The 24,461-nt window shown below is 50.4% G+C and overlaps 3 protein-coding genes across 7 annotated transcripts in view; 2 read left to right on the plus strand and 1 right to left on the minus strand.

Moving 5' to 3' along the window:
• The window catches only part of LOC308184406 (LIM homeobox transcription factor 1-alpha-like), a 30,753-nt gene extending 22,883 nt beyond the window's left edge, over positions 1 to 7,870 (plus strand). For all 3 annotated transcript variants that reach the window (XM_080571476.1, XM_080571475.1, XM_080571477.1), the window contains exon 9: positions 9 to 7,870. In XM_080571476.1, the coding sequence (XP_080427602.1) occupies positions 9 to 163 (155 nt within the window). In that variant the 3' untranslated portion in view covers positions 164 to 7,870. The remainder of the gene's footprint in view (positions 1 to 8) is intronic.
• On the minus strand, positions 6,097 to 9,323 carry CHCHD5 (coiled-coil-helix-coiled-coil-helix domain containing 5). Of its 3 annotated transcripts, XR_013942645.1 has the most exons (5): positions 9,190 to 9,323; positions 8,975 to 9,115; positions 8,679 to 8,830; positions 7,583 to 7,842; positions 6,097 to 7,464 (listed from the first exon to the last, which is right to left on the minus strand). XR_013942645.1 is itself a non-coding variant. In XM_080571501.1 (4 exons), coding segments are annotated over exons 1-3 (279 nt in total). In that variant the 5' UTR covers positions 9,192 to 9,323; the 3' UTR covers positions 6,097 to 7,842; position 8,679. The 3 variants fall into 3 exon arrangements, 2 of the variants coding, with proteins under 2 accessions (XP_080427627.1, XP_080427626.1); XM_080571501.1 differs by having other exon boundaries at positions 6,097 to 7,842; positions 8,990 to 9,115; XM_080571500.1 differs by having other exon boundaries at positions 6,097 to 7,842.
• Positions 9,191 to 24,251, plus strand: ATP13A1 (ATPase 13A1). Its single transcript, XM_080571470.1, has 26 exons — positions 9,191 to 9,755; positions 10,296 to 10,385; positions 10,689 to 10,879; positions 11,236 to 11,308; positions 11,605 to 11,760; positions 12,171 to 12,240; positions 12,868 to 12,974; positions 13,600 to 13,729; positions 13,997 to 14,052; positions 14,687 to 14,813; positions 15,086 to 15,223; positions 15,722 to 15,842; positions 16,486 to 16,643; positions 17,410 to 17,585; positions 17,875 to 17,985; positions 18,512 to 18,637; positions 18,969 to 19,077; positions 19,666 to 19,865; positions 20,230 to 20,326; positions 20,724 to 20,905; positions 21,225 to 21,339; positions 21,629 to 21,825; positions 22,261 to 22,403; positions 22,992 to 23,103; positions 23,354 to 23,497; positions 23,847 to 24,251. The coding sequence occupies exons 1-26, from the start codon at positions 9,216 to 9,218 to the stop codon at positions 23,955 to 23,957; spliced, it is 3,780 nt and encodes a 1,259-aa protein (XP_080427596.1). The 5' UTR covers positions 9,191 to 9,215; the 3' UTR covers positions 23,958 to 24,251.
• The last annotated feature ends 210 nt before the right edge of the window (positions 24,252 to 24,461 follow it).

Consider the following 24,461-nt stretch of genomic DNA (forward strand, 5'->3'; position numbering starts at 1 on the left):
TCTTCCAGACTCAGAAGGAGTTTTCCACGACATGGACAGCGACAGCATCAGCCACCTGGGAGACTGCCTGCTGTCCACGGCTGAGGCCAACCTCCTCCAGGCCCGTGTGGGCAATCCCATCGACCGACTCTACTCCATGCAGAGCTCCTACTTCACCTCCTGACCATAGAAAAGCTCCCGGCTCTTCGCGAGGATCTCGGGTGGATGCTGCTCCAAATTCAGAAGTGGGGGTGAGGGAGGAGAAACCAGACTGAGACCGTCGGAGACATTCCTCGAGCACTGCACGGCGGAGGAGGCAGCTGGGTCCGCCGCACACACGAGCACTAACCCACAGGGACCTTTCACAGCCTGAAGGACTTTGGATTGCCTCTCTCCTTTTTTTTTGTCTAGCCACGAGTAGATCAATGGTATGATGTTGTTTAGCTGTACCTTTAGCAGTTTGTCCAGTGTTTAAGCTTTTGAGCATTATGTCCTTCAAACAAAGACTGGCCAAGCTAACCAGGGTGGCCCCCCGAAGTAGCAGGTGCCCTTCGCACACAAACTCTGTTTATTTAAGTCCCGGTTGCAGCTGAGCTGCCCGCCGGGCTGTTTTGCCTCATTTCCCAGCCTATGGGACAAGGTTAATTTTCAACATCAAAAGCCAAGGTCCTGAGGCGTCTCCGAGGGATGCCACTGCCGCTTCGGAGGTTCTCTTCGTGGCTGTCGATCAGTTGGCACGGTACGGTTTTTTAATGGTTGACATTTCAGAAATGCACGACAGCCTGGCTCCGGAATGAAACGGCTGTGCTCGGGTATCTGCTTCAGGAAACAGCAGTATTCGTGCTCCGTCATGCTCAAGGACGCCAAGAGAAGTGTAACACATCCACAGCGAGCTTTCTATTGCCTTTACGTCTGTCTTTCTTTCTCTAAAGGGGCACTTCTACTCCCTTTATGGGCGGAACAAAGACTGTCTTCTGTTTGTTTCCTTTCTAAAACAGCAGAGTGAAATGGTTTTACTCTAAAAATATTCCTGCTAGAAAGCCCCTTCTCTATAGCAGGATTCCCCACTCTGGCTCCTCTTTCAGGCATCCTAACACCCCGCTTCCTTCCAACAAGTGATGGGAGAAAGAAATCGCGTTGCATTATCTCACTTACCTCCAGCAGGCTACGTCTGGATTGTGCTTTGAGGACAGCCCAGCGGTGACAGCAGGACTCAGCCAAGAGAAAAGCGTGTCTCCGCTGTGGATAGCGAGCAGAAATCCATTTTCTCCCAATTTTTTTCTCGTGAAAGAATCCATTTCTTTCATCACGACGCCCTCCCGCATGAGGCAGGCAAGAGTCACGAGACGCCGACGGGTGCCGATGTGAATATCCACAAAAACTAAAATGGGCAAGAAAGAGAGAGCAGAGACTGGGAGCCTGAATTATTACCAAAGGGAAATCCTTCAGTCTCCTGCCCAGGACCCAAGCCTGGGATTTGGTTCTTTGTGTTTGTGAAGGACAGCCAGTATTCCTAGAAAGGTCAGGTTTCCCCAGGAGCACGCCAGCTGAAGGGACAAGGGCCTTCAGAGCTTCAAACTGTCTGTTTGAGCAGTGACTAACTGGCAGGCAGCTCCAGAAGGAAATGACGGCTTCTTTTCACATCTCCATCTCCAGGGTTGTGAGCCTAGAAACGCAACCTGAGAACCTGGCTGGCTGCTGTTTCTGTATGTGGTGTTTTACTTCTACGCCTCCACAGGCTTGCCGGTCTGATTGTAAAAGGTGTGTATCCTCTCAAATAAGAAAAAAAAAAAAAAAAAAGGAAAAAAAATGGCTAATTAGTGTTGTCTGTGGTTATGGCGGAAGATACCCAGGAGCTATATAATCCTGGCTTTGGGGATGAAAGGAGATGCAGTCCTGATGCATTTTGCTTCTTATCAGGCATTTTTCACCTTCTCAAGACTACTTATAGAGAACGGACACAAAGATGCTGTGTAACAGAACCGCAGCCCTATAAAGCTCACGCCACCATTGCTTCACCTTTAATAAAGCTGTGTGAATGTGACACGTCCCGTTGTGTTTGCAGCGCCAGATTCTGTAGCTGGACTCTCCTTTGCTCTCACCATCAGCCCGTGTACATAGTTTACAGACAACTTTGGCATTTCTTTTCAGGAGGGAAGGGGGAGCCTTTTGCAGAAACAGGCGTTTCTGACGTATGTTCGCCCACAAAGACAAGTTCTAGGCCCAGCTACTGCAGTTGGTTGGCTTCCACCTTTGTTGCGTGGTCATCCGCCCGTAAGAAATGAAACTGAAAAACTCCTGAAGCTGCACGTTTCTTTTTGCACAAAGACGGCCTCAGCTTAGACTAAGTTTTAAGAGAATGTTACGGTGAACTCTGTGCAAATTGGTGTTTCTCCCGGACGCTGGAGCCAGCTTCACCCGCTGAAACCCTCCCTTCTCTTCGTTGTGATCTAGTGCTGTGATGTGCCGATGTTTTTTTTTGCATGTACGTTTGAAAATAAAAAGCAAACCCTAAGTGGAAACCTGAAGCTTGCCTCAGCGCAGGCAGGCAACCTGCATGCACAGGCAGCCCCAGTGAAGGCTGGCCTGGGCTCCTCGGATGGCCCGGCCCTTCCCTTCCCCGGGAGCGAGGTATCCCGGAGCAGCTGAGGAACTCGTGCTGGCAGCTCTCCACCTCCCCAAGCAGCCAGCTCAGCAGCAGGAGTCCCAGGCAGCTGCTGGAATCCCAAGGCGAATAAATAAATACGGGGAGCTGCTGTGAGGAGCTGTGCGAGACCCGGAGCTGCTGAGAAAAGGAGTCCGATGGTGACGAGAGATCGAGTGCAAAAGCCACTTCAGGGTTATATCCTATAGAAACGACCGGCTGTTAGCGTGCAGGTGCTCTCCAGGTCTGGATTCTGCCCGAAAGGAGCAGAGGGAAAGCAGAAAGGTGGGCACCAGAGCCACAGCCGGTGCTGTCCGCGCCTGGGGAGCTAACGGGCTTGCCAAGCGAGCCCTGACGCCTCTCCTGGCATCAGCCCGAAGGACAGGGCTGCTTTTAGCGTCGCCAGCATGGCCAGGTGTCCGAGTTCGGTGATCGCAGGTGAACCTGCTCTCTCCTGCAGCTCTTGCGTCTCCATTCTTGCAGACACGAGGGGCCGGGGGAGGCACGGAGAGGAGCGGCAGCGAGCACCGACCCTGACCAAGGGGAAGAGGCGGAGGCAGCTTTGTGACCATCGCCCACCGTGGCGCAGAAGGGACCTGACCCTTCTGCACCTCGGGGGTAACGGCGTGCATCCCAAAGCTCCCGCGGACGTCGGGGAGCTAAGTCTCACGGCTATCACGGGCCCTGGAAATAATCCCAGGAAAAGGCTCCAGCCACTCGCTGGCAGAGCGAAGAACCCAGGCTTTCCGGCTCTCCCCTTTTGCTCCGCATTTTCGGAAGATTTGCTCTCCTCACGCAGGGAGACGCAGGCCCTCGGCTGCGGGATGCCAACGCAGGAGGGTCGGGGAACGCCCACAGCGTGCTGAAACACCCGGCCGTCCTCTCTTTTCTCTCCAGAGAGAATAAAGGTGAATGAAAGCGGATCAAGGTGACCGCCGGGTGAAAAACGTTCCCCCTCTGCCCATCCAATTCCCCTCGTGCTTGCAAGGGACTCAGAAACCAACTGGACAACGGCCAAGCAAAGCAAACGTGTGTGTGGATGGAATGTGGCCCTGCACAGCTCCCTGCCCTCGGCTGCTGCCCATTTCAGCCCTGGCCCTGCCAGCAGCACTAAATCTCTCCCGGTGACTGCAAACACCAAAGGAACACGCTGATTTATGGCTCCTTTAAGTAAGAGAAGCAGAGTGTAAAACGAGAATATTTTCTGGATGAAAAATTAAAGAGATGTTTTTGTTAGTTCCTCATTCTAGGATCGTGTGTAATTTACCTTATTGGTTTTAGAGTTCCACTTGAAAGGAAAAGTGACATCAACAGGAGTTAAAGCAACAGGCTGAAAAAAGCCCTGACATACTTAACTTCGTATTCTGAGATCTAAACCTAAAAGGAATTGAGCAAAAATAAAGGAGAGAATGAACCTCGTGATTCTTAGCTTTCTCTTAGTTAAGGACCTCAGAACTCCTTGCATATATTAATTAATTATCCCTCACCGCTCCCCAGCCAGGTAGGTGTTATTTATTTCAGAGGTGAGTAAACAGAGGCACAGAACATGATCAGCATCCAAGGCCCCACAGAAAGACAGAGGGTAAGTGAAAACACAACTGACATCCAGGTCGCTTAAACTACCAGCCAAAGCGCACATCTGCCTGAAAACAAGCGCTGAGAGCAATTAAAAGCGGAGAAAGCGCAGGACCAGGAGAGGATCACCGAGTGAGAACGGAAAAGCCCGTGCCAGAAGTAACAGGACACAAAGGCTTGGTGAATGACGGATCGTTTGCCCTCAGAAGTCTGACACGGCCTTCCTGGTCCTCAGGCATCTCAGAACTTGGTCCTCTGGGTTCTTCTCCTCGCTGCTGCGGGGGTTTAGTGTTTATTTCGGCTATCTTACGTTTGTGAGGACGTGAGAGGTCCAATCTAGCCAAATCCTGGTCTAAATCTCTAAATCTTTTTTTTTTTTTTCTTTTTTTTCCCCTAAGCCTCCCTCTCTGGGAAAGACGGGCTTATTCACTTATCGATTTCAGCCACTTGGCGTTAATTTAGCCGAGTCTTTGCGGCCTTTGGAGATAAAGCTGAACCTACCAGTTTGATTGACTGCCTGAGGTCTTCTTCCCCTCGCTCGGCTTTATGTCAGTATCTGTCGTACCTGTAACCGCTTCCCGCGCTCGTTTCCACACACCTGGCCTAACCAAACCCAGCGGCGTGAGGTGCTGTCATCTTCCTGCGGTACAGGAACAAAGAAAACGCTTCCTGGGTCCCCAATTCTTGTCCCACTCTCAGGTTTTTCAGACCTCTCTCTTGGCAATTTGCACCTGGGGAAAGATAACGGAGCAACTGATGCTCCTTTTAGGAAGCGTTTGTGTGGCTGCGTTTCCAATGACAGGACTAGAAAACTGGATTTGGAAGAGCTTTTTCCTACACTTCCAGGGACTTGCCCTCTGGCTTTGCCCTATTTCCAGCCTCTGTCATGCACCCACAGCCCTTCCCTCACGTTTGCCGATGCCAACAGCTGCGGTAATTGCTACTCCGTTTTTATTCCAGCAGCCGGCAAGAACAGGTAGCCCATAGCAGTTAGAAAAAGAGCTGCAAAACTCCTGCTCCGTGCTCAGGAGAGGGCTCAGACTTAGCCTGCTCCAGCATGCAGCTACAGATTCCCTTCGGGCTAAGAAGCAAAACACCCCTCGGCTTCTTCCAGCCATTTTCTGGCACGGCCCGTTGCAGGAAAGAAAATCGCCGATATTCCCTTCACTTTTCACGACATTCGCCAAATTTGACGAGGCTACAAATGGATTTAGCCTAGAAACTCTTCCGAGGGCGCTGGTAAACTGAAGAAAGCGCCGATTTCAAACGGCAGCCACCACCCCAAGACTTCCCTACGCGGGGAGGTTCTGTCCCAGTTCTCTGTTACGTGACTTTTGTGTAGCGGGAGCTGTACGTGGACATTCCTTATTCAGAGCAAAACTTGCAGCTGCCTCACCGGTATGTTCTCAGAAAGCCTTTATCTCCTCGACTGCACACAGAAGCGGGATGGAGCAGCATCTCCCTCTGCCCCCTCTCCCTAGGAACGAGTTTATTGAACCCCCACGAGCGTTTGGCTGGTCGATGGCAACGGCAGCTCAGCGGTTAACGCGCCCGAGCAAGTAATAATAGAGCGGCTCAGGCTCCTGAGAAGGAGGAGACATAACCGGGCTTAAGAGGGGGCCCAGTGCACCTTAAACATAATGAAAAATGGCTTTTCTGCTGACAGGCTGACATTTCAATACAATGTCAACAACATGTAAAGCACCTTCGCTCCCGTCTAACGGCACCCTTAATAAAGCTATTCACGCCACAGACATTTCTGACTAATAGGGTCCTGCCCAGAACAAATAAATTTCAAAAGATTCCTCCTCCTTTTCTGGTAGCACTTGCCTCCTCTAAATTCACTTTGAAGCGAAGCCACCGTCACCTTTTTCTCTCAGCTTTTCCACCAGGAGATAAAACATGCTTTATCTTTACTCTTTTTTTTTTTTTTTTACATTTGCAGCATTTTTACGTTTGCAGCGTTTGATAAAAGGAAACAAAGTGTTTTTTGCAAGTATACATGTTGTTAAGACAGGGCCCCAGCATCCAGACACACTTCGAATCCCATCACTGCTGAAATGCAGCCACCTCTGTGCGGCAGACAGCAACGCCGACGGCCAGCTTCGTGATTCGGGCTCTGCTAGAAGCTGGAACAGATCAGCTTCAATCTGCTGTCCCTCTCCCCAAAGGAGTTAAACTCTGCCCAACTGGAAAATGCTAAGTGATGTTTGCCAAACACCACAGGCTCGAAGGCAAAAGCTTGGACTTGTGCCTGGCTGAAGCACGGCTAAGGATTAATGTGTCCCTGGAAGGGGGGTACGAACCCCTGGGAACCAGGTCAAAGCCAAGTTTCCTGCTCCGTGCCTCACCCTTAGGGGGACAAAAACCTCACGCTGAAAACACAGCAAAGCTGCGCTGTGCTTCCAAAGACTGCTGGTGCCGTACACGACACTTTCTGCACGTGCTCTGCTGGCTGCACGCTTCTGGAGAGTGTTGGTTTGTGGTTCCCTGTAACTTTTCTGGAAGCTGCTACTCTGGACAGCAGCAAAGCCCTCACTCAGCAGACGCTGCGTTGTGTAAGCAGGCCGTAGCAGCTCCTTTCTCCCTCTCTGTAGCTGGCCTGCGAGTATCCCAAAGGGCTTTCTAAACCTCAGAGACCCGTTTTTGGCTAGGGGGGATTCTCAGTCCCACCTCACACACTGCACATCAGCAGACCCACAGCAGTTTTCAGCCGCCGGCACGCTGGAATAGGGCCACAGCTCGCAGTGCCTCCGCAGAGTGCTCACAGGTCTCACGAGCCCTGGCTCTTAATTCACTCCTTGTAAAACCAGCTATTCTTACACCGTCGTATATTTTTCCCCCCACCAGTTACAGCCCAGAAACCACCTTTCCTCCTAGCTGGGCTCTTTGTTCCCCTGTGTGAGAACACCGGTGGTGGCCCCCCCCTTCACTCTAAGATCATTGTGCTGCTGATAGAGCAGCAGGGTTTGAGGAGAGCTCTCGAGTCCACAGTTATTCTGCCGTCTCCGCTGGCAGCAAGACTCCCTCTGCTGTTCTGAAACAGCAGAAGAGCCAGGGCACCCCCAAAACTGGGAGCTGCACAGCAAATTTTCAAGCGGGAACCTTTGTGGTCAAGGAAACGTCACCGTAGGCAGTCCAGCTCTGAGGGCAGCTTCCATCATCAGCGGGAAAAGCCAGAACTGGCCTTTGATCTTCAGGAGCGATTTTTATTGGGACGAAGGAAAACACTGTGCTTAATTATCAAAGAAATTGTTGAATACAGACTGCAGAAAAAGAGGTAAAGGCTGATTTTAGCTTTTGGTTCCTATTCAAGTACATCTGCAGGTTGCTCACTGATCCTTTGGTGTTCAGCGCAGCTCTGTAATTTTTTTTTTTACTTACAAAGTTGCTAAGGGCATGGAGCACCAGCAGCGAAAACCCAGCATTAGCAGCACACAAGTACCAGCAGATTAGGGATGCTCCGACAGCCGTGTCAGAGTCCAGCTGGTCGTTGAAGACAAGCACCAAGAGAACCACGTCACAGGGCTGCACTCAGTTTTTCAGAGGGGAGAAACAACCCATCTGAGCATTGGAATGAGACTCCAGGGTACGGAAAGAGTTTTCATTCACTCCTGAGGATGAACTTTAATTCCGAGGATCCCCTATGGAAAAAAAAAAACACAAAAAACAGCACAAATAAAAGAATCAGGTATGCAACACCCCAGTCGTGAGGCAGAGTAAATTACCTTTTCAGGTGACGGGCAGATGTCACAGTCAGTCTGTTCCTATATGCTTAGTAGCACATTATTTGCTTTAATGTAGCTCCACGGAAGTTTACAGGATCTTTATCCCAGTGCTGTGTGCTGCAGCCTGACCCACCCAACAAACCCATTCTGCATATATTACCACACAAACCTGATAACCCAGTTGATTAATAGAGTTGGACCAATTAAACCAAGACTTTACGTCAGAACAAGACTGCTTTCATCCCAGGGTCTTTTACCGCAGGGCAGCACCTTAGTCCAACACAGAATGACCACTTGGAAAAACACGCTGCTGCGCTTGTGGTCACAAACAGAGGAAATAATTCCCCTGATGAGCCATGCCAATGGGTTTAACCTTGATATCATTCCCGGCTATGCTTTCAGAGTAGCTGGGGTTGGAAGGGACCTCGTGGATCACCTGATTCCAACCCCAATGCCACCCACTAGATCAGGTTGCTCAGGGCCTTGAGCACCTCCAGGGATGGGGCATCCACAGCCTCTCCGGGCAACCTGTTTCAGTGCTATATGTTTTTCTGAGAGGATGCTAGGTCGGAATTTACAAGGGGTGGGAGAGAAACACGGGTGTAAGCTGAATTTGGGCTGGCCTATTGTGATGCTGCTGGGCTAGCCGATAGCAGCGCGGCCGCTCCAGCTGTTTAAATGAGAGAAATGGAGCACGGAGGGCCCTGCGCTGCACGTCCCGAGCGAAACCAGCCCCCGCAGCCCCCGCTCACCTCACGCGGCGACCTTCACCTGCTCGGCGCAGCGCAGGAAGGCGGCGACGTGCTCGCTGCACTTCCCCACGGCGGCCTCGTTCTCCTGCAGGCACCTCTCGAAGGCGGCGAAGGGCTCGGCGCAGTCGCTGCGGATCCTCCTGACGATGGGGCTGCGAGGACACCGCGGCCCCCTCAGCCCCCCGGTCCCCCCGGCCCCCCTCGGCCCCCCCGGTCCCCTCCCTGGCTCCCTTCGGCCCCCCCGGCCCCCCCGGCCCTCTCAGGCCCCTCCTCCTCCCCCCTCGCCCCTCACTCACTGCGCGGAGGCGCACCGGGAGATGCCGAGGCGGAGGCTGTGGCAGTCCCGCTGCCACGAAGCCGGGCTGGCAGCCACGCAGCGCCCGTACTGCTCCAGCTCGCTGCGGCAGTACCGCGCCGTCACCTCCAGCGCCGCCTCCCTGAGGGGCGACACCGGAGTGAGCGCGGCCCGGCCCGGCCCGGCTCCCCCCCCCCACCACCGCCCCCTACTCACATCCCGCCGCTTCCTCCTCACTGCGCATGCGCCGCCACCTCGCCCTCCTCACTGCGCATGCGCCGCCGCCCCTCTCTCCTTTCTGCGCATGTGCCCTCTCCTTGCAATGCCACCAGGCTGCCAACGCGCATGCGCAGCCTCCGCAGCTCCCCGCCCGCTGTGCCCTCTTCGCGGTTGTGCGCACCGCGCATGCGCGCCGCCTCGCGGCCCACGCCCGGAAGCGGAAGCGCGCCGTTGCTAAGGGGAAAATGGCGGCGGCCGGCCCGGCTGCGGGCCCCGCGGACGAGCTGGTCTCGTCGGTGACGCTGTACCGCCGGCGGCCGCGGCTCCTCCACGGCACCGTGCTGCCCTTCGTGGCGGGGCTCTACCCGGCCTGGCTGTGGCTGTGGGGGCCGCGGGTGTGGGCAGCGTGGGGGGAGGAGGAGGCGGCGGCGGAACAGCGGGAGGGCCCCGCGCCCCCCGAGGCCGCGCTGCTGGCCCTGGCCGCCATCGGCGTGGTGCATCTGCTGACGGCGCTCTCGGGGCTCTGGTCGGTGCACGCGCACTGCGCGCTCACCTGCGTGAGGGTGAGTCCCGGGTGCGGCGCTGGCCGCGGGGCCGGGCCAGGAGATTGGTCCCGGGGACCCCACGGAGCCGCCTCAGGCAGCCAGGGGGGCGCGGTGGGTCGCTGTGCACCGAAACGTCGCCGTTTCGCTCGGTCCGACCCAAATCTGGGGTGATTTGAGCGTTTGGAGCGGGGCTGGCTGTCTTTGCGACCGTCAGCCCTTCTGCCTTTCTGTGAGGGGCGATCCCCACGCCTTCTTGGTGGTCGTTGTTGCAGCCGTGCCTCACTGTGTGTGCTTCCTGCCAATAAAATATTGGTTTATAATTTCTTAACATAGTCATAAGCTGGGGACAAGCCTACGGATAACACGAGTTGGTGGGGTTCTGTTTTGAGGAAGGATTATGATACCCAAAACGTCCTCGATTGTCATGCTTTTGGTCTACAAAAACACCTTGCTGCATGGATTTCTGTACTCTGTGGGTCTTAACGTGGTCCAAAAATGGTTCTTCCTGTCTCTCAGAGTATAGTCTTCTTTACGACGTGTGTATTGTCTGTGTTTCAGGAACCTAGTCCTAAGAAAGCCACATTGGCTAAAGTTGTGCCAACCCCAAATAACGGATCTGTAGAACTAGTGCCGCTCCACAGAGACCAGGTAAGGACGTGGCCGTTGCAAGCAGAACTGAAATCTGTCACGTGCCAGGAAATGGCATTTTCGTGTCAAATATGCAGACTCTTGGTGACATTTCTTAGCTCCTAACTTAACTTCTTAGGGAAATGTCAGCTGCAGTCAGTCACGGGTGGGGATGTTGAAGATTGCATTTTATTTCCTGCTGTCTGTACCACAAGCAGAATCGTACAAGAATTAGAGATGTGAGGGACTGGGATTTCTTTCCTTTTTCAGCTGTAAAGTGAGATTTTTGATGTGTATTCAATTGTTGTTTTTTCCTCTTTGCAGGATGAGGATGGGCAGGAAGCTCTTTCCTTTGAATTTCAGAAAATCAAGTACTCGTATGAGATAAACGGCAAGAAACAGTTTCTTCCTGTAGCTTTCCCCGTGGAGCATCCCCTGTGTTATTACCAGAATGCCCGAGGCTATCAGGAAGACAAAGAGATCCGAGCAGCTGAGAAGAAATACGGCACAAACAAGTGAGTTTTCCAGGCACAGATCTGTCTTTTCGGAGTGAGAGGGGACCAAGGTATCTCAGTGTGTCAGTAACCAAGGGGTAGAACTACAATCCTGGTGCTGATTTTCAAATGCTTGCTCCTGGCACTCGCTTTGCACAGTGTCCAACTTCTTTAAGGCCCTAGAACGGTGTCAGAGAAGATTGTAGATGGAAAATAATTGTGTGTAGCAAAGTGACTGAGACAAAGTAGCTGAGAAGAGGGAGATTGTGCATGGATAGTGTGAAACACAGCTTGGACTGACACCAGGTGGCTTTGGGGTTGGGCTGTTGTTGAGAATCCAGAACTTTTAGCCTAATAAGGATTCAACTCTTTCCCAGGGCTGAGATGGTGGTGCCAGAGTTCTTGGAACTCTTTAAAGAAAGAGCTACAGCTCCATTCTTCGTCTTTCAGGTAAAGCGAGCAGACGTAAAGGGCTGTAAATACTTTGTCCTGTTACTAAAGGAAAAAATTCCTTATAATCCTTATTTGAGGATCGGAATCAGTTTTCTAAAATCAAAAGTACGTGCTGTTCTCACACCCTTAGAATGATTTTATTTGCCTGTTGTGGGAGTGAGCCTGTTTTTCCCTAATGAGTTAATACAATTAAATGCATACCAAATTAGCTGGAAAAAAAAAAACTGGAAATGGAAGGCTTTTGTTGTCTGAGTGAGATTAGAACAACTTCTGCATTGTTTTTCTCCCTGCAGGTGTTCTGTGTGGGTTTGTGGTGCCTGGATGAGTACTGGTATTACAGCGTTTTCACCCTCTCCATGTTAGTTGCATTTGAAGCTTCCCTGGTCCAGCAACAGATGAGAAACATGTCAGAGATCCGAAAAATGGGCAACAGGCCATACATGATCCAGGTAATCGGAATGAGAGAAGAAATGGTCACAAACACTGGAAAATTGGGTACTTGGCAGTGAGACCAAGAGCCTAGAAATGGGAAAGATCATCGCTGGCTGTGAATCTTCTTTCTAAAAGGGGCAAAAGTCCAGTGTAAATGGAATAAATTATTGCTAGTTTAATCTGAAATTCTTCATCTTTTCGTTCCGTTAATTCTTATAGTTCTGGCTGTATTTTCTATCACATGTTCTTTCATGGTTGAGTTGGTGTTTTTTGTTTTTTTGGATTAGCTTGCTTTGCATAAAGTTCTTGACGGAGCTGTCTTTCAGCTGGCTTGCTGTTTCTTTTTCCCATCTTTTTCCTCTGTCCTTTTTGACTACGCTGATGCACGCAGGGCTTCTCAAAGTGCTTTTTTTTTTTTTCCCTGCAGGTTTACAGAAATCGGAAGTGGCGACCCATTTCCAGTGATGAGATTATTCCAGGGGACATCGTTTCCATTGGTAATGGCTTGCATGATGGTTGTAATCAAATCCTTGTTTAAAATCAGATTCCTTCTGGTGTGTGAGGTTGCACAGTGAATAAAAATGTAACAGTCTTGGTTGGGTGCTTTTGGGGACTTTGGTTTGTAAATGTCACAATTCAAGGGACTGAGGGATTGATCCTTGGGCTGGATCTCTTGGACTTTTTACTGTCTTGAAGAAAGGTAAACAGCTAGATCAATCAGCTGCAGGTTCCTACCTCAGCTTAGGATTGTGAAGGTGAAGAGTTCCCTTCCTCCCAGCAATATCTTCCTTGAATGGAACAGGGAAGGAAGTGCAGGTCTCTGTCTTAACTGTACTTTCTTTTTTGAGGTTGTATTACCTCAGGATGCGTTCCCAGTTCAATGGGAACTAAGTGACTTCATTTTGAAGCTTTCCTAGCCCGAATAAAGTCCTAACCTTCAGGGCCTCTTGGTTCTCAGCAATGTGGAGTCAACTGAGAGACTTGTCAGCCCTTGAGTGGTTTGAACCTTTAGCAAACTTCTTTATCTCAGCTAAACTGGAGGAGATCTGTTCCCTTCCGGTCAAATAGCCAAGCAGTAGTCATTTCTGCCTTCAAACTTCAGCGTTCTCGTGTATTAATTGCAGGCCGATCTCCTCATGAAAATCTAGTGCCGTGTGATGTGCTGCTGTTACGTGGAAGGTGTATTGTAGACGAAGCCATGCTGACAGGAGAGTCCGTGCCGCAGATGAAGGTCTGTGGGAAGCATCTTCTATGTTTTCCCTTTGTTACAACCTGGAAAAGTAAAGATATTCAAGCCACTGTAGTAGTTGTGAATGCAAATGAATCTCTTTGTGTGAATGCTGGCCCAGGCGACCTGGTCTGTTTGTTATCAACTCCCTATCAGTGATTGATGGTCTCTGGTAAATGAGAAACAGAATGCCTGTTTTGTCTGGCTGCCTCTCCAGCCTTTGAGCCTGAACTGCAACATGTGGGCACGGCGTCGCCCTCCTACGCATTCCCCCCGGTCTGGATTCTTTTGGCTGGGTAGGGGTGGGAGGAACAAGTGTAAAGCACTTCAAAACCCTGCACCTTCCTTCTTTTTGTGCCAGCGAGTGACTTAAAAATGATAAAGTAGTGCTTACAGAGCCTCCCTTGCTAAATTCACTGTGCCAAGGGTGAACTAGTCCTCTGAAACCAGAATTTCCACATGAACCAGGCTATAAATCAGAAACTGAATGGCACGTTCATGTCTAGATTCAGTTCGGGCCACCTGTGGCCGAAGCGAAGCTGAGAGCATCTCGTGCGAGATAAAAGAAAGCAATGCGTGAAGATTACTTTAGATAGCTGTGAATCTGAGACCGATCGTTGTCCTGCAGGAGCCTGTGGAGGATCTCAATCCAGAGCACGTCTTGGACATGCAGACGGATGCCCGGTTACACATCATATTCGGGGGAACAAAGGTGGTGCAGCACATCCCGCCCCAGAAAGCCAGCACAGGACTGAAACGTACGTACCTGCGCAAATTCCTTCCAAGAGGGCGCGTAGTATGCTCGCAGGTTTATTTCATGGGGCTTGGTGCAACTTTTGAAGGTAGTTATTGAGTTAAGTCTCCTTGGCCCTGCTTACTGTGATTATTAGACTGGTTTTCTGCTCAAGTTGACTATATCCCCTTGTAAGTGAGAGGAGGCTGTAATTTCAAGTGTATTCTCTCTGTGATAAACCTGTAAAAGATTTGCAGTAAACTTACTGTCTTCATTCCTGCTGCTGTTCCAGCTGTCGATAATGGATGTGTGGCATACGCTCTGAGGACAGGCTTCAACACATCTCAGGTAAGACGTGAACGTGCCTTCTCGCCTCTGTCTTGTCAGTGATGTTGGTTCTGTTGTTTAGTGCTTTGCTATAAGGAAATCCTCACGAAATACAGCAGGGGAAAATAGAAATCAGGGCATCAGAACTGCTTGTTTGGTTGGAAGAGGAACAAATAAAGTTGGTCTCTGGCACTCTGTTCTGTGCGCGCCAAATAAGTGGTCTGATGTTTGATGCAGAAGCCTGGGAGTCAGCATTTAGGGCTGGTTTTGTGACTGGCAGCGTTATATATACGTCCTTAGCTCCTGGTTATCCCTGTTTGTGTAATGAGAATTGTCAGGAAGGGGTAACTGGGGTGTGTTTGCAGAGGCTGGAGATGTGAATGTGAGCTTCTTAGAAGTCGATTGAAAATTTAAGACTGATTAAAAAGATGTAGTGAACTTAAGTGGCTTAGGAGTGGGTTTATTTTTTAAATAGATTAATTGTGGGTGGCTCTAGGCTGATGGCTATTAAGAGGATCACAGAACTGGGAATAAGTTTCAGGCTCTGGCACCAGCATACCAGAGTGTAATTTTAAAATTGGGTTTCAGACGTATTTTTAACAAACCACTGCATGCTGCAGAGATAGCTTCTTGCACTGAAGGCTGTTCTTCTCAGGGGAAATTGCTACGTACAATCCTCTTTGGGGTGAAGAGAGTGACAGCCAATAACTTAGAGACCTTCATTTTCATCCTGTTCCTGCTGGTCTTTGCCATTGCTGCTGCAGCATACGTCTGGATTGAAGGTGAGCTTTCTTCTTGCCTCTTCCAGGTGTCTGCACAGGAGTTGTACCAAAGCTTGTGGGAAGGACAGTTGACGTAATTTCTGAGAGTTACAATAGCTGGGTTGGGCTGCTCCAGTGTTTCAGTGTAGGGGCCCAGACTGCATTCTGGATGCTTTTCTTGCCCTCCCACAGCTCTTCCTAGGTAGGTGTGCTTCTTTGTGCTATTCGTCTTAGTTCTGTGGGGCACACAGTCCAAGGGTGAGGAGTTACAGGTCTCCTGTCTCATCCTATAGGCACGAAGGATCCTAGCAGGAATCGTTACAAGCTCTTCCTCGAGTGTACTTTAATACTGACTTCGGTTGTCCCACCTGAACTTCCCATTGAACTCTCTCTGGCTGTCAACACCTCCCTCATTGCCTTGGCCAAGCTCTGTAAGTACCAAGCCTAAACGCAAAACCAAAAATCAGACTGCTTTCTCGCACCTGGAACTGTGGGGGATGTCGGTGAGAAAATGGGTGTGAAATTCCTGTAGTCTCTTCATTTCTATGCGGCAGCAGTATCTGACGTGGGTTTTGGAGCTGGTGTATGAGAGTGGGGCGTAAACCCCAAACGCAAGAGCCTAGGAGGGGTGTGCTTTGAAGTGGGTCCAAAGTAGCTGAACCAAAATATTTACATGAAAGCCTGCTTGCTCAACAGTCGTGCAGTTCTGCACTGAGCAGGTTCCTGTATGCGGATTAGGAAGGTCGGTGGCTTCTGTGTTGGACTGTGCTGCTACAACTTCGTGTCCGTTGTGGTTTTAAACACTACAAGATTTCAGAGCAGAGAGCTGAACGCCATGTTTATAGCTTCTGTCCTGTGATAAAAGCTGCTGATCTGTCCTGGCGTTGTCGTAGCTGATCTGTCACAGGCTTTCCTCTCCTCTCTTCTAGACGTGTACTGTACAGAGCCCTTCCGCATCCCCTTTGCAGGCAAGGTTGAAGTTTGCTGCTTTGACAAAACTGGAACGTTAACCAGCGATCACCTTGTAGTGAGAGGAGTAGCTGGGCTCAGGTAGGTGACTGTCGTTAGAGTGACTTGCTGTGTTCTGGGCTTTGGGCACGGCAGCACTCCTCAGGCCCAGCTGAAATCACAGTGGGGAAGGGAAGATAATCGGGGATTCAGAGAGTGAAAGAAGTGGCTTGAACTGGAAGGGGAGAGAGTTGTTAGTCTCTGGCAACAACGCTCAGAAAAAGGCTTTCTGGCCTCTGGATTTCAAAACGTAGTTGTCTCAGGGGATTTCTCACACGGAGTTTTTATGTAGCTGATATATTTGCAGCCTTTCCGTGTGGTAGCATCCTGCCTTCTCGTTCGCCGCCTTAATGAACTGTGCTAGAAAGCTAGACGCCACAGCAGGGGGATCTCTTGGTCCTTTGATTCTACAGTTATTTAAATGTGTTAGTTCAGTCTTCTGTTTTGCGTGTTCTGCTTGAATCAAGTTTGCTCTGGAGAACTGGCAAAAATTATAGGGTTTGGCGCTGTTTGCAGTTGAGACAGAGCCAGGTTTCCCATGGCTTTGATCTTGCCATGAGAAGCTCTGCTGTTTACTGTGTTAGAGTAGATTTATTTTATTTTTTTTTGCTGGGAAAAATTCCAGGGTTTGTTTGAGATAATGTGAATGGGTCTGTTAACATGGGCAGTCTCTTTTATGTCGCAGGGATGGGAAGGAAGTGACACCAGTATCTGACATTCCTGTAGAAACCCACCGAGCGATTGCTACTTGCCATTCACTTGTACAGTTGGATGACGGGACGCTGGTGGGAGACCCGTTAGAGAAGGCAATGTTGATGGCTGTGGACTGGACCCTGACCAAAGGTAAAACCTTCGTGTGTTTGTTTTGGGAGGGTTGATGGTGATAACGCTGCTTTTTGTCAGTTGGTTTGAGCATGAAATTATCTGGTCTCTGGAGATCTCCTGTGCCTCATCCCGGCTTTCTGCAAATCGTGAATTTGATCTGGTGTGGTCCCAGGAACTGGCTTGGGGCAGTGGAAATCCTTGCACTGCGTGTCTCGGGGACAGCAAATAGTAAAAGGCTGTTCTCAGGACTGCAGATAATGCATTCTGCAACCAGTATGCTTGGGGTGGTGCCTTTTGGTTCTAATTAAGCAAACTGCAAAATGGGGGGTGTGACTGGCTAGTGCAGATCGCAGTTGTGAAAACACGACAGTGTGTGTTGTAGCACGGTCTGCATGCAGTCTCTGGAGGTTTTCTGCTCTGCTTTCTTGGCTCTGGCACACGCAAATAACTAAAGTAAGAATCCTCTAGAAACCCTGAATGCATATCTCCCTGAAACCCATGCGGTTGTGTTTTCTGCTTCTGGATTTTGACCTGTGATAAAACTCTAACGGTGTAAATGCACCTTCAACCTGCTGCGTTGCTGTTCATATTAATGCACTTAGACATTCTGACTGGTTATGTCCCTTAATCCTTGGCGTTAGAATTTCCAGCTTTGTATGCTTGTATCTAAGGAAGAAATTCTTAAGCTCTCGGTGATCTGTGGGTTCCTTTGGGACCTGAAGGGAGGGGTGTTGCTTTTGATACCGAGAAACCTTTCAGGATTTCCTGATCTGTTTGTTTCCAGATGAGAAAGTTTTCCCCAGAAGTATTAAAACTCAGGGACTGAAAATTCACCAGCGCTTTCATTTTGCCAGTGCCCTGAAAAGAATGTCTGTCTTGGCGTCGTATGAGAAGATTGGCTCGACTGACCTCTGTTACATTGCAGCTGTGAAAGGGGCCCCAGAGACGCTGCACAAAATGGTGAGCGCAGCTCTCTAGGAGAGGGAAGGCCTTCTCCAGCACGTGTGCTCGTGCCCTTACACCTCAGTTTGTCCCTGCAAAGTCTGGAGCCTGAATGCAGGACGTAGCTCTTTTGCAAGACGAAATTCCTTACCGAACCCGTGCCTGAGAACAAACTCCACCGGGGAGTTTCAGTCTACCCAAATGTGCCTCTTTTCCCTCTCAGCATATTTAATGTGAAATACTGGAATGTGCTACTGAATTGTGTTTGGAACCGTCTTAACGCGACTTTTCCCCACATCTTCTCTAGTTGTCTCAGTGCCCAAGCAACTATCATGCTGTCCACACAGAAATTTCGCATGAGGGGGCGAGAGTGCTGGCCCTTGGCTACAAGGAACTGGGGCACCTCACTCACCAGCAGGTATGCCTCTCTTCTTAAGCCTTCAAACTGAGCACCTGTCAAAGGAAACAGATGGCGTGAGCAGGGCTGCAGAACAGTGAGATCTCTTTTGGTTTGCTGTTGCCCAAAGCTGCAATAGTTGTGTTGATTTTACAATATGGATCTTCTGGGAAGATCGCAGCCTCTGCATTGTGCTCCCAGCTTTGACTCCCACGTTGCTTCATTGATGCATAATTTTTTCCCCAGTTTGTAAAGCAGGGTCAACTCTTTTCCTTGTAGCAGCTGGGGAGAGGCTTAGCACTGAACTTCTTAGCTGTGAACTTGTTACTGTGTGGGGATGGGCACATGTAACTGTGCTCAGGGCCATCTCTGGAGCTTTTTCCCGAAGAATTCTTTCTGGTAGAGCAGCTGACAGGTTGCTCTGTGCATCTCAAAGCACCAGTTTTCTTTCTAGTGATGCTTTGATTGCCAGGAAGCACCCACTGGAAGACCAGATTGCTGCTCTGAAGCACCAGGTAATGCTCTGGTTACTGATTTGCTTTGGCAGGTGCGAGAGATGAAGCGTGAAGCTTTGGAGTGTGATCTTCGATTTGCTGGATTCATTGTGGTTTCCTGTCCTCTCAAAGCTGACTCCAAATCTGTCATCAGGGAGATCCAGAATGCATCCCACCACGTAAGCATCAGCAGCATCCGAGCCGTTCTGGCAGACCTGGTGTTCAGGAAGTGGAATTTCAGTGCCAGAAACCTTTGTGGAGTGAGGGCAAAGGCTTCCCTGTGATGAAGGCAGGGAAGCTTTGTGGATGTGATGTTACTTTTGTGATGGGATTTGCCTTGACCTAGAGAGAAAAGGCCTTTCTGCAAGGTGCTGCACAGAGCTGCATCTCATAGGGAATGTGTCCAGCATGCCTGCTAGGTGGAACTCTTTTCGGTGTAAAGGAGTTTCACTGAGAATGACCGCTTGCCCTCCCGGAACTCATTTTGAACCTCTTGTGCTTTCCCCTCAGGTAGTTATGATAACAGGAGACAATCCTCTCACTGCCTGCCATGTGGCCAGGGAGCTCCACTTCCTCCAGAGGGAACACACCCTCGTTCTGCAGCCTCCTGTGAGCAAAGGTGACTGATTCCGTGCAGGAAAGGGTTCTGCATTCTGGGGGACAGCAGCCAAAGCCCTCCTGGGACTGTATCCAAGTTAGCCACGTGACGGCAGCCTGGCTGCTTGATGCTGATAATGGAAGCTGCTCACTTCTTTCCAGAGCCCCAGACAACCCTCTGTTCTTTGCCCCTTTCTTCTCTGAGTGCTATGAGAGCTCTGCCAGCTCCTAACCAAGCCACCAGAGCACCAAAATTAACAAAAACAGCAGCAGCTGGAAGGCCTCTACCCTGTGCAGATTCAGAGGCCAGAGCTGACACAACAGGAGTGAGCTTGTCCATCTGTTAAAGCACGGCGCAGCCTGGGGAAGCTGAGAGCGCTGTGTCACTGTCACTGACTGCCAGGGGCTGCAGTGCAGGGAGTCCACATAACGACTGCAGCTGGATGGGAGGCGGGGGGTGTCACTGTCACGAGAAGCAGAGGGGCCTCGTGTCTTTAATGGCGAGGGGCTGCAGACAGCAGGGTTAGTGTACGTTGGGTGTCTGGAAGCGTTACTGACAGCCAGGCACCTCACAGGCACGTTCACGTCAAGCTTGTGCTTCTCTTTCCAGACTCCAGCTGGCAATGGCAATCCATCGATGGTGCTGTCGTGCTCCCGATCTTGCCAAGCTCCTTGCGAGAGCTGACCCAGCAATACGACCTGTGCGTGACCGGGGAAGGTCTCTCTCACCTGCAGTCTGTGAACAGACAGCAGCTGCTGAAACTTATACCACACATCCAGGTGTTTGCCAGAGTGGTGCCAAAGCAGAAGGTGAGGGGTTTCAGCTGGGGTAAAACCCAACTTTGGCAGGTTTGCCAGCAGGGCTCACCTGGTGCCTGGGAGCAACACAGATACTAGCACATGATTAGCACTAAAGCTGTTTTCAACAAACCAGTGTAACCACTCCTGATACCCATGCCAGCTGGCAGCGAGAACCAGAGATCAGGATGTGTCACATAGTGTTCCTAAAGACTCGCCAGCCCATTCTAGCTCTGCATGCATAAAACGAAGCCTGAGGGCGAACCTTTTGGAGGCTGAGTGTGAGGCCAGCAAGTTCTTGCAGAACAGAAGCACTTGATCAAGACAGGTAGCTCAGCCCAGGCTGCCAAATCTCACTACACAATTCTTCTTGCAGGAGTTCGTGATCACTACATTGAAGAGCCTGGGCTATGTAACGCTGATGTGTGGGGATGGGACCAACGATGTTGGAGCTCTGAAGCACGCGGATGTGGGTGAGTGTGCATGCAGGACTCGTGTGCCCTTGTCTGAGCTTTGCTGGTGTTCCTAAACACAAAACTAGTGTTCATTTCTCTGGTGGTTTGGGGGCTGGGATTGATCTGACCAGCATCATTTGAAGAAGGATCTCTGTGCTGGTGGAATACTGCTGTGCATATACAAGCAGGTAGCGGGAATTAGCTGCAAAGCATTTTCCTGGGAGAAGGATTCTTCGTGATTTTTTTTTTCAAAGCTTTGCTTCAGCAAGCGTAACCTGCCTGAAGTCTCTGTGTAAGCAGCCTGCTCACCTGGCTCCAGGTGTAGGTAGCAGCTGGGATTTCTGTGTGGTGAAAATGCTCTGCCAGCAGAGGGATTACAGCACTTCCCCCTACAGCTAACGTTTTGGTCTTCCAGGAGTGGCTCTGCTGGCAAATGCTCTTGAGAGACTGCCAGAACGGAAGAAGAGACCCCGAGATGGACCCAGTGATGGGAGGCCTGCTTTGCTGTCAATGGGGAGCGGGACTGTGAAGCCCACGTCCCGTGGTGCCAAGCACAGAGTCATGTCCCAAAGAGAGGAACAACTGGCCATCCAGAGGGTTGGTAACTAGATGTTTAAAAGCCTGTTAACTTATCCTTGCTCTTGGTTCTTCCTCACGTTTACTGCTAATTCGTGAGAACTGGAAACGGTAGGATGTACTGGGAAAAGACCAGCCTCTCTGGTCCCTTGTTATCCTGAAATAGAATGATTTGGGCAGGGAAGATGCTGCTTTGCTAGGCAGCTCTCAAGCTCCAAGAATGAAGATTTCTCAGCCTCACCTTGGAACTGGGGTGTGGGGGGAGGATAGGGAAGACTGTCATCAGTCCAGGTTGTGAAAGTGGGGTGTGAATGTGTGTCTTTCTCTTACTGGCCTGCAGGAGCGGATTAGTCAGGTCCTGAAGGATTTGGAAGAGGAGCGTGTGCCAGTCGTGAAGCTGGGCGATGCCAGCATTGCAGCCCCCTTTACCTCCAAGCTCTCCTCCATTCAGTGCAGTAAGTGCAGGGGGGTAGCTGAGCAGTTGGCGTGGATCTCCATGTGCTCACATTCCTCAGTGAGAATAAGTCTGGATTTGAAAGAAGCCCCAGAGGGCGTGGGGTGGTGAGAAATGCTCCCAAACCCATGGCTTTGCCGGTTGGTTGCATGGAGGAACCTTGTGGAGGGTTCTCAGGTGGGGATGCTGTGTACTGCGCCTCTCTGTACTGCTGCAGAAGAGGAGGAGACTGAGGGACAAAGCCCCCAGACTTGTTTTGTGTCCAATCACTGCTTCTTCTTGCTCCTTAGTCTGCCACGTGATCAAGCAAGGTCGTTGCACACTAGTGACAACACTCCAAATGTTCAAGATCCTTGCCCTGAACGCCCTGATCCTTGCCTACAGCCAGAGCGTCCTCTACTTGGAAGGGGTGAAGTTCAGCGACTTTCAGGCAACTCTGCAGGGTCTGCTGCTGGCTGGCTGCTTCCTTTTCATCTCCAGGTCAAAGGTACGGGGGGGGGACGTGCATTAGGACAGTGGCTGGTTGGCATCAGTCTTATCAGAAATAATGGAGGAGTGAGTGCCTCTCTCTCTCAAAAAAAAGCTGTTTTAATAAATTAATAGCCCAGAATTCCGGGGGGTGAGGGTTTTAGTTCCACTGCACTTGGGAAACTCCCAAGGCCAGTGCTTGCTTAAGGGAGCATCTTGTGGTTGTGGGCAAGCAGCTTTGTTCAGCTTTGGGAAGAAGAAGAGGTGGGAAGGGTAATGCAGATAAATGGTTCAATGGAAGCTGTTACCTGCACCAGCCAAGCTGTGAGCCTTACGTTCGTTGGCATGAAGTGGAATCCTTGCAGGCATTTCCTGAGAAATGAGATTGTGCTGGACAGCTGCATAGGGCTGGTCAGAACTGTTCTAGTCATCCCTGCTTGGTTTTTGCTCCCAGCCTTTGAAGACGCTGTCCAAGGAGCGCCCGCTGCCAAACATCTTTAACCTCTACACGGTCCTGACGGTGCTGCTGCAGTTCCTGGTGCACTTCCTCAGCCTCATTTACCTGTACCGCGGTGCCCAGGTGCGCAGCGATTCCAAGTAAGTGTCTGTTCCTCCGGCACAGAACACATTTTCTCCAGCTGCTGCTAAGCAGGAGGGTGGAAAAGACACCACAGTGCTCTTGCTCTGAATGCTCCGTTGAGCACACCGAGCATTAGGAGTTTAAAATGCGCAGAGAAAGCGTGCTGTGCTGTACGTTGAGTGTGCTGGCAGCAGCCCAGCAGGGCAAGGATGATAGAAGTGGTGGGAATAGGGTCTGTGATACGCTGCAGTTCCAGTGGTCTCCTGGCCCCAGACCGAAGAGGTGGGTTACTGGAAAGTTTTTTTTATAAAATAAATAAATAAATAAACTTTTCCACGTGATTTTTGTTTTGTGGCCAAGAGCCCCGTGCTTAATTGTGCTTGCAGCACATGCGGCTCCACTCTCAGCTGTGCAAGCATCCTTGTGTCAGAGGGAGGGCTGCTGCTAATGGGAGCGACAGCAAAGTTTGGGAACGACCTGCTGCTGGCCAGCAGAAGTTGTGCGTAATTTAAATCAATCAATGTCAGTGGGGTGAGGCAAGGGAAACTCTGTTCCTGGTGATCCTGAATCTGGTCCGCTGATGGTTCAGCTTTGTTCTCTTTCAGACGGGAGGAGTTTGTGGATCTGTACAAGGAGTTTGAGCCCAGCCTCGTCAACAGCACTGTGTACATCATGTCGATGGCAATGCAGATGGCCACCTTTGCTATTAACTACAAGGCAAGCCGTGTTTACTTGCGTCTCTAGTAGGACTGGAGGAGTGATTTTACAACTAAGATACCGTAGAACAAAGCAATGCTCTTGCTTTTCTGCAGAGAAAAGCCCCCTCTCTTTGCACCAAGTCAGAATGAGCCACGTCTCCCAAACCATGTCAGGAATTGCTCTATCCCCTACCGTGAACACGCCACCAGCGGGCGAGCACAGTGTCACTTTTGCTCATGTGTTTTTTTTTTTCCCTGCTGTGTTTCAGGGCCATCCATTCATGGAAAGTCTGCAGGAGAACAAGCCTTTGCTGTGGAGCATCATCCTTTCAGGCCTTGCCATTGTGGGCCTGCTCACTGGCTCTTCTCCGGAGTTCAATGAACAGTTTGGCTTGGTAGAAATCCCTACTGAGGTGAGCAGGCAGCATTTCTCTGTGCCTACTGCATTTCACACACAGTTTCCACGGGGAGAACAGGAATCCTTCTGCTTTCAGAAACTCTGAAGGAATCTAAAGGGTTTTAGCAGACAATAACTTACAGGAATACCAGCTACCTGGATAGCTTTAAGTAGAGAATGTGGTAGCAATCCTCCTGGAGCACTGGGGGTAACTGTAGCATGGTGCAAAAGCAAGTTCAAGCTTCTAGTTAAGCAGTTGCTGCAGAGGTACTCTATTAAAGTGCCTCAGCGCGGAGGTTTTGTTCTGCTGGGAAAGTCACTGAAGTGGGGGAGGAGAAGGGGCTAATCACTTGTTTGTTTCCTAGTTTAAGATTGTGATCACGGAAGTGTTGCTGGCTGACTTCTTCCTCGCCTTGCTAGTGGACCGAATTCTTCAGTTTCTGCTGGGGAGCGCAAAACTTAAAGTGCCTTCCTGAAACCAATGACAAGGTCCTCGCCCCCAGCAGTGCTACACGAAGGACAGCACCCAGGGCCGTGTTTTGACGCCACAAGAATCATCTTTACTGTTTTAACAATAACTCTGATCCTGTTCAGAAACAGGCATGGGGAAGCTTTCTTCCGTATCCCGTGGAAACCACCTCTGTGAAACAAGACCTGACTTTTTAATGTTTCCGGGACACGCCACCACCTGTCGGGAGTTTTGTACTGCCCTGTTTGAGGAAACGTTTACAGAATTTGGTTAACTAAATCAAAATCGATGTATTTTGAAACATGTTCGGAACTTCCTTTTGGGGGGCTGAAAGCTTTGTGATGTTTTTAATAGACAGTGAGACAAAGCACAGGATTAGATCAGCAGTAAACTAAAGATTAGGCTCAAAGGCAAGAGGTTTTTACACGACAGTAACACCAAATGCTCTTGCACGAGCTAATGTTCAGAATAAAGGGTTGACAAAGCATAGGAGAACACTGCCAGGAACTCC

The sequence above is a fragment of the Anser brachyrhynchus genome, assembly GCF_964034855.1.
Source record: "Anser brachyrhynchus genome assembly, chromosome: 32".
Taxonomy (NCBI): domain Eukaryota; kingdom Metazoa; phylum Chordata; class Aves; order Anseriformes; family Anatidae; genus Anser; species Anser brachyrhynchus.

What these genes read in the sequence shown, in the direction of transcription:
- ATP13A1 (XM_080571470.1), top strand. Translation starts at nt 9,216, where the DNA reads ATGCGCCGCCACCTCGCCCTCCTCACTGCGCATGCGCCGCCGCCCCTC. An exon ending in TGCCGCTCCACAGAGACCAG is followed by an intron (nt 10,386 to 10,688) that starts GTAAGGACGTGG and finishes TCCTCTTTGCAG; the next exon opens with GATGAGGATGGGCAGGAAGC. An exon ending in TCTGAAGCACGCGGATGTGG is followed by an intron (nt 20,327 to 20,723) that starts GTGAGTGTGCAT and finishes TTGGTCTTCCAG; the next exon opens with GAGTGGCTCTGCTGGCAAAT.
- CHCHD5 (XM_080571500.1), bottom strand. An exon ending in TCCCGGTGCGCCTCCGCGCA is followed by an intron (nt 8,831 to 8,974) that starts GTGAGTGAGGGG and finishes GTGTCCTCGCAG; the next exon opens with CCCCATCGTCAGGAGGATCC.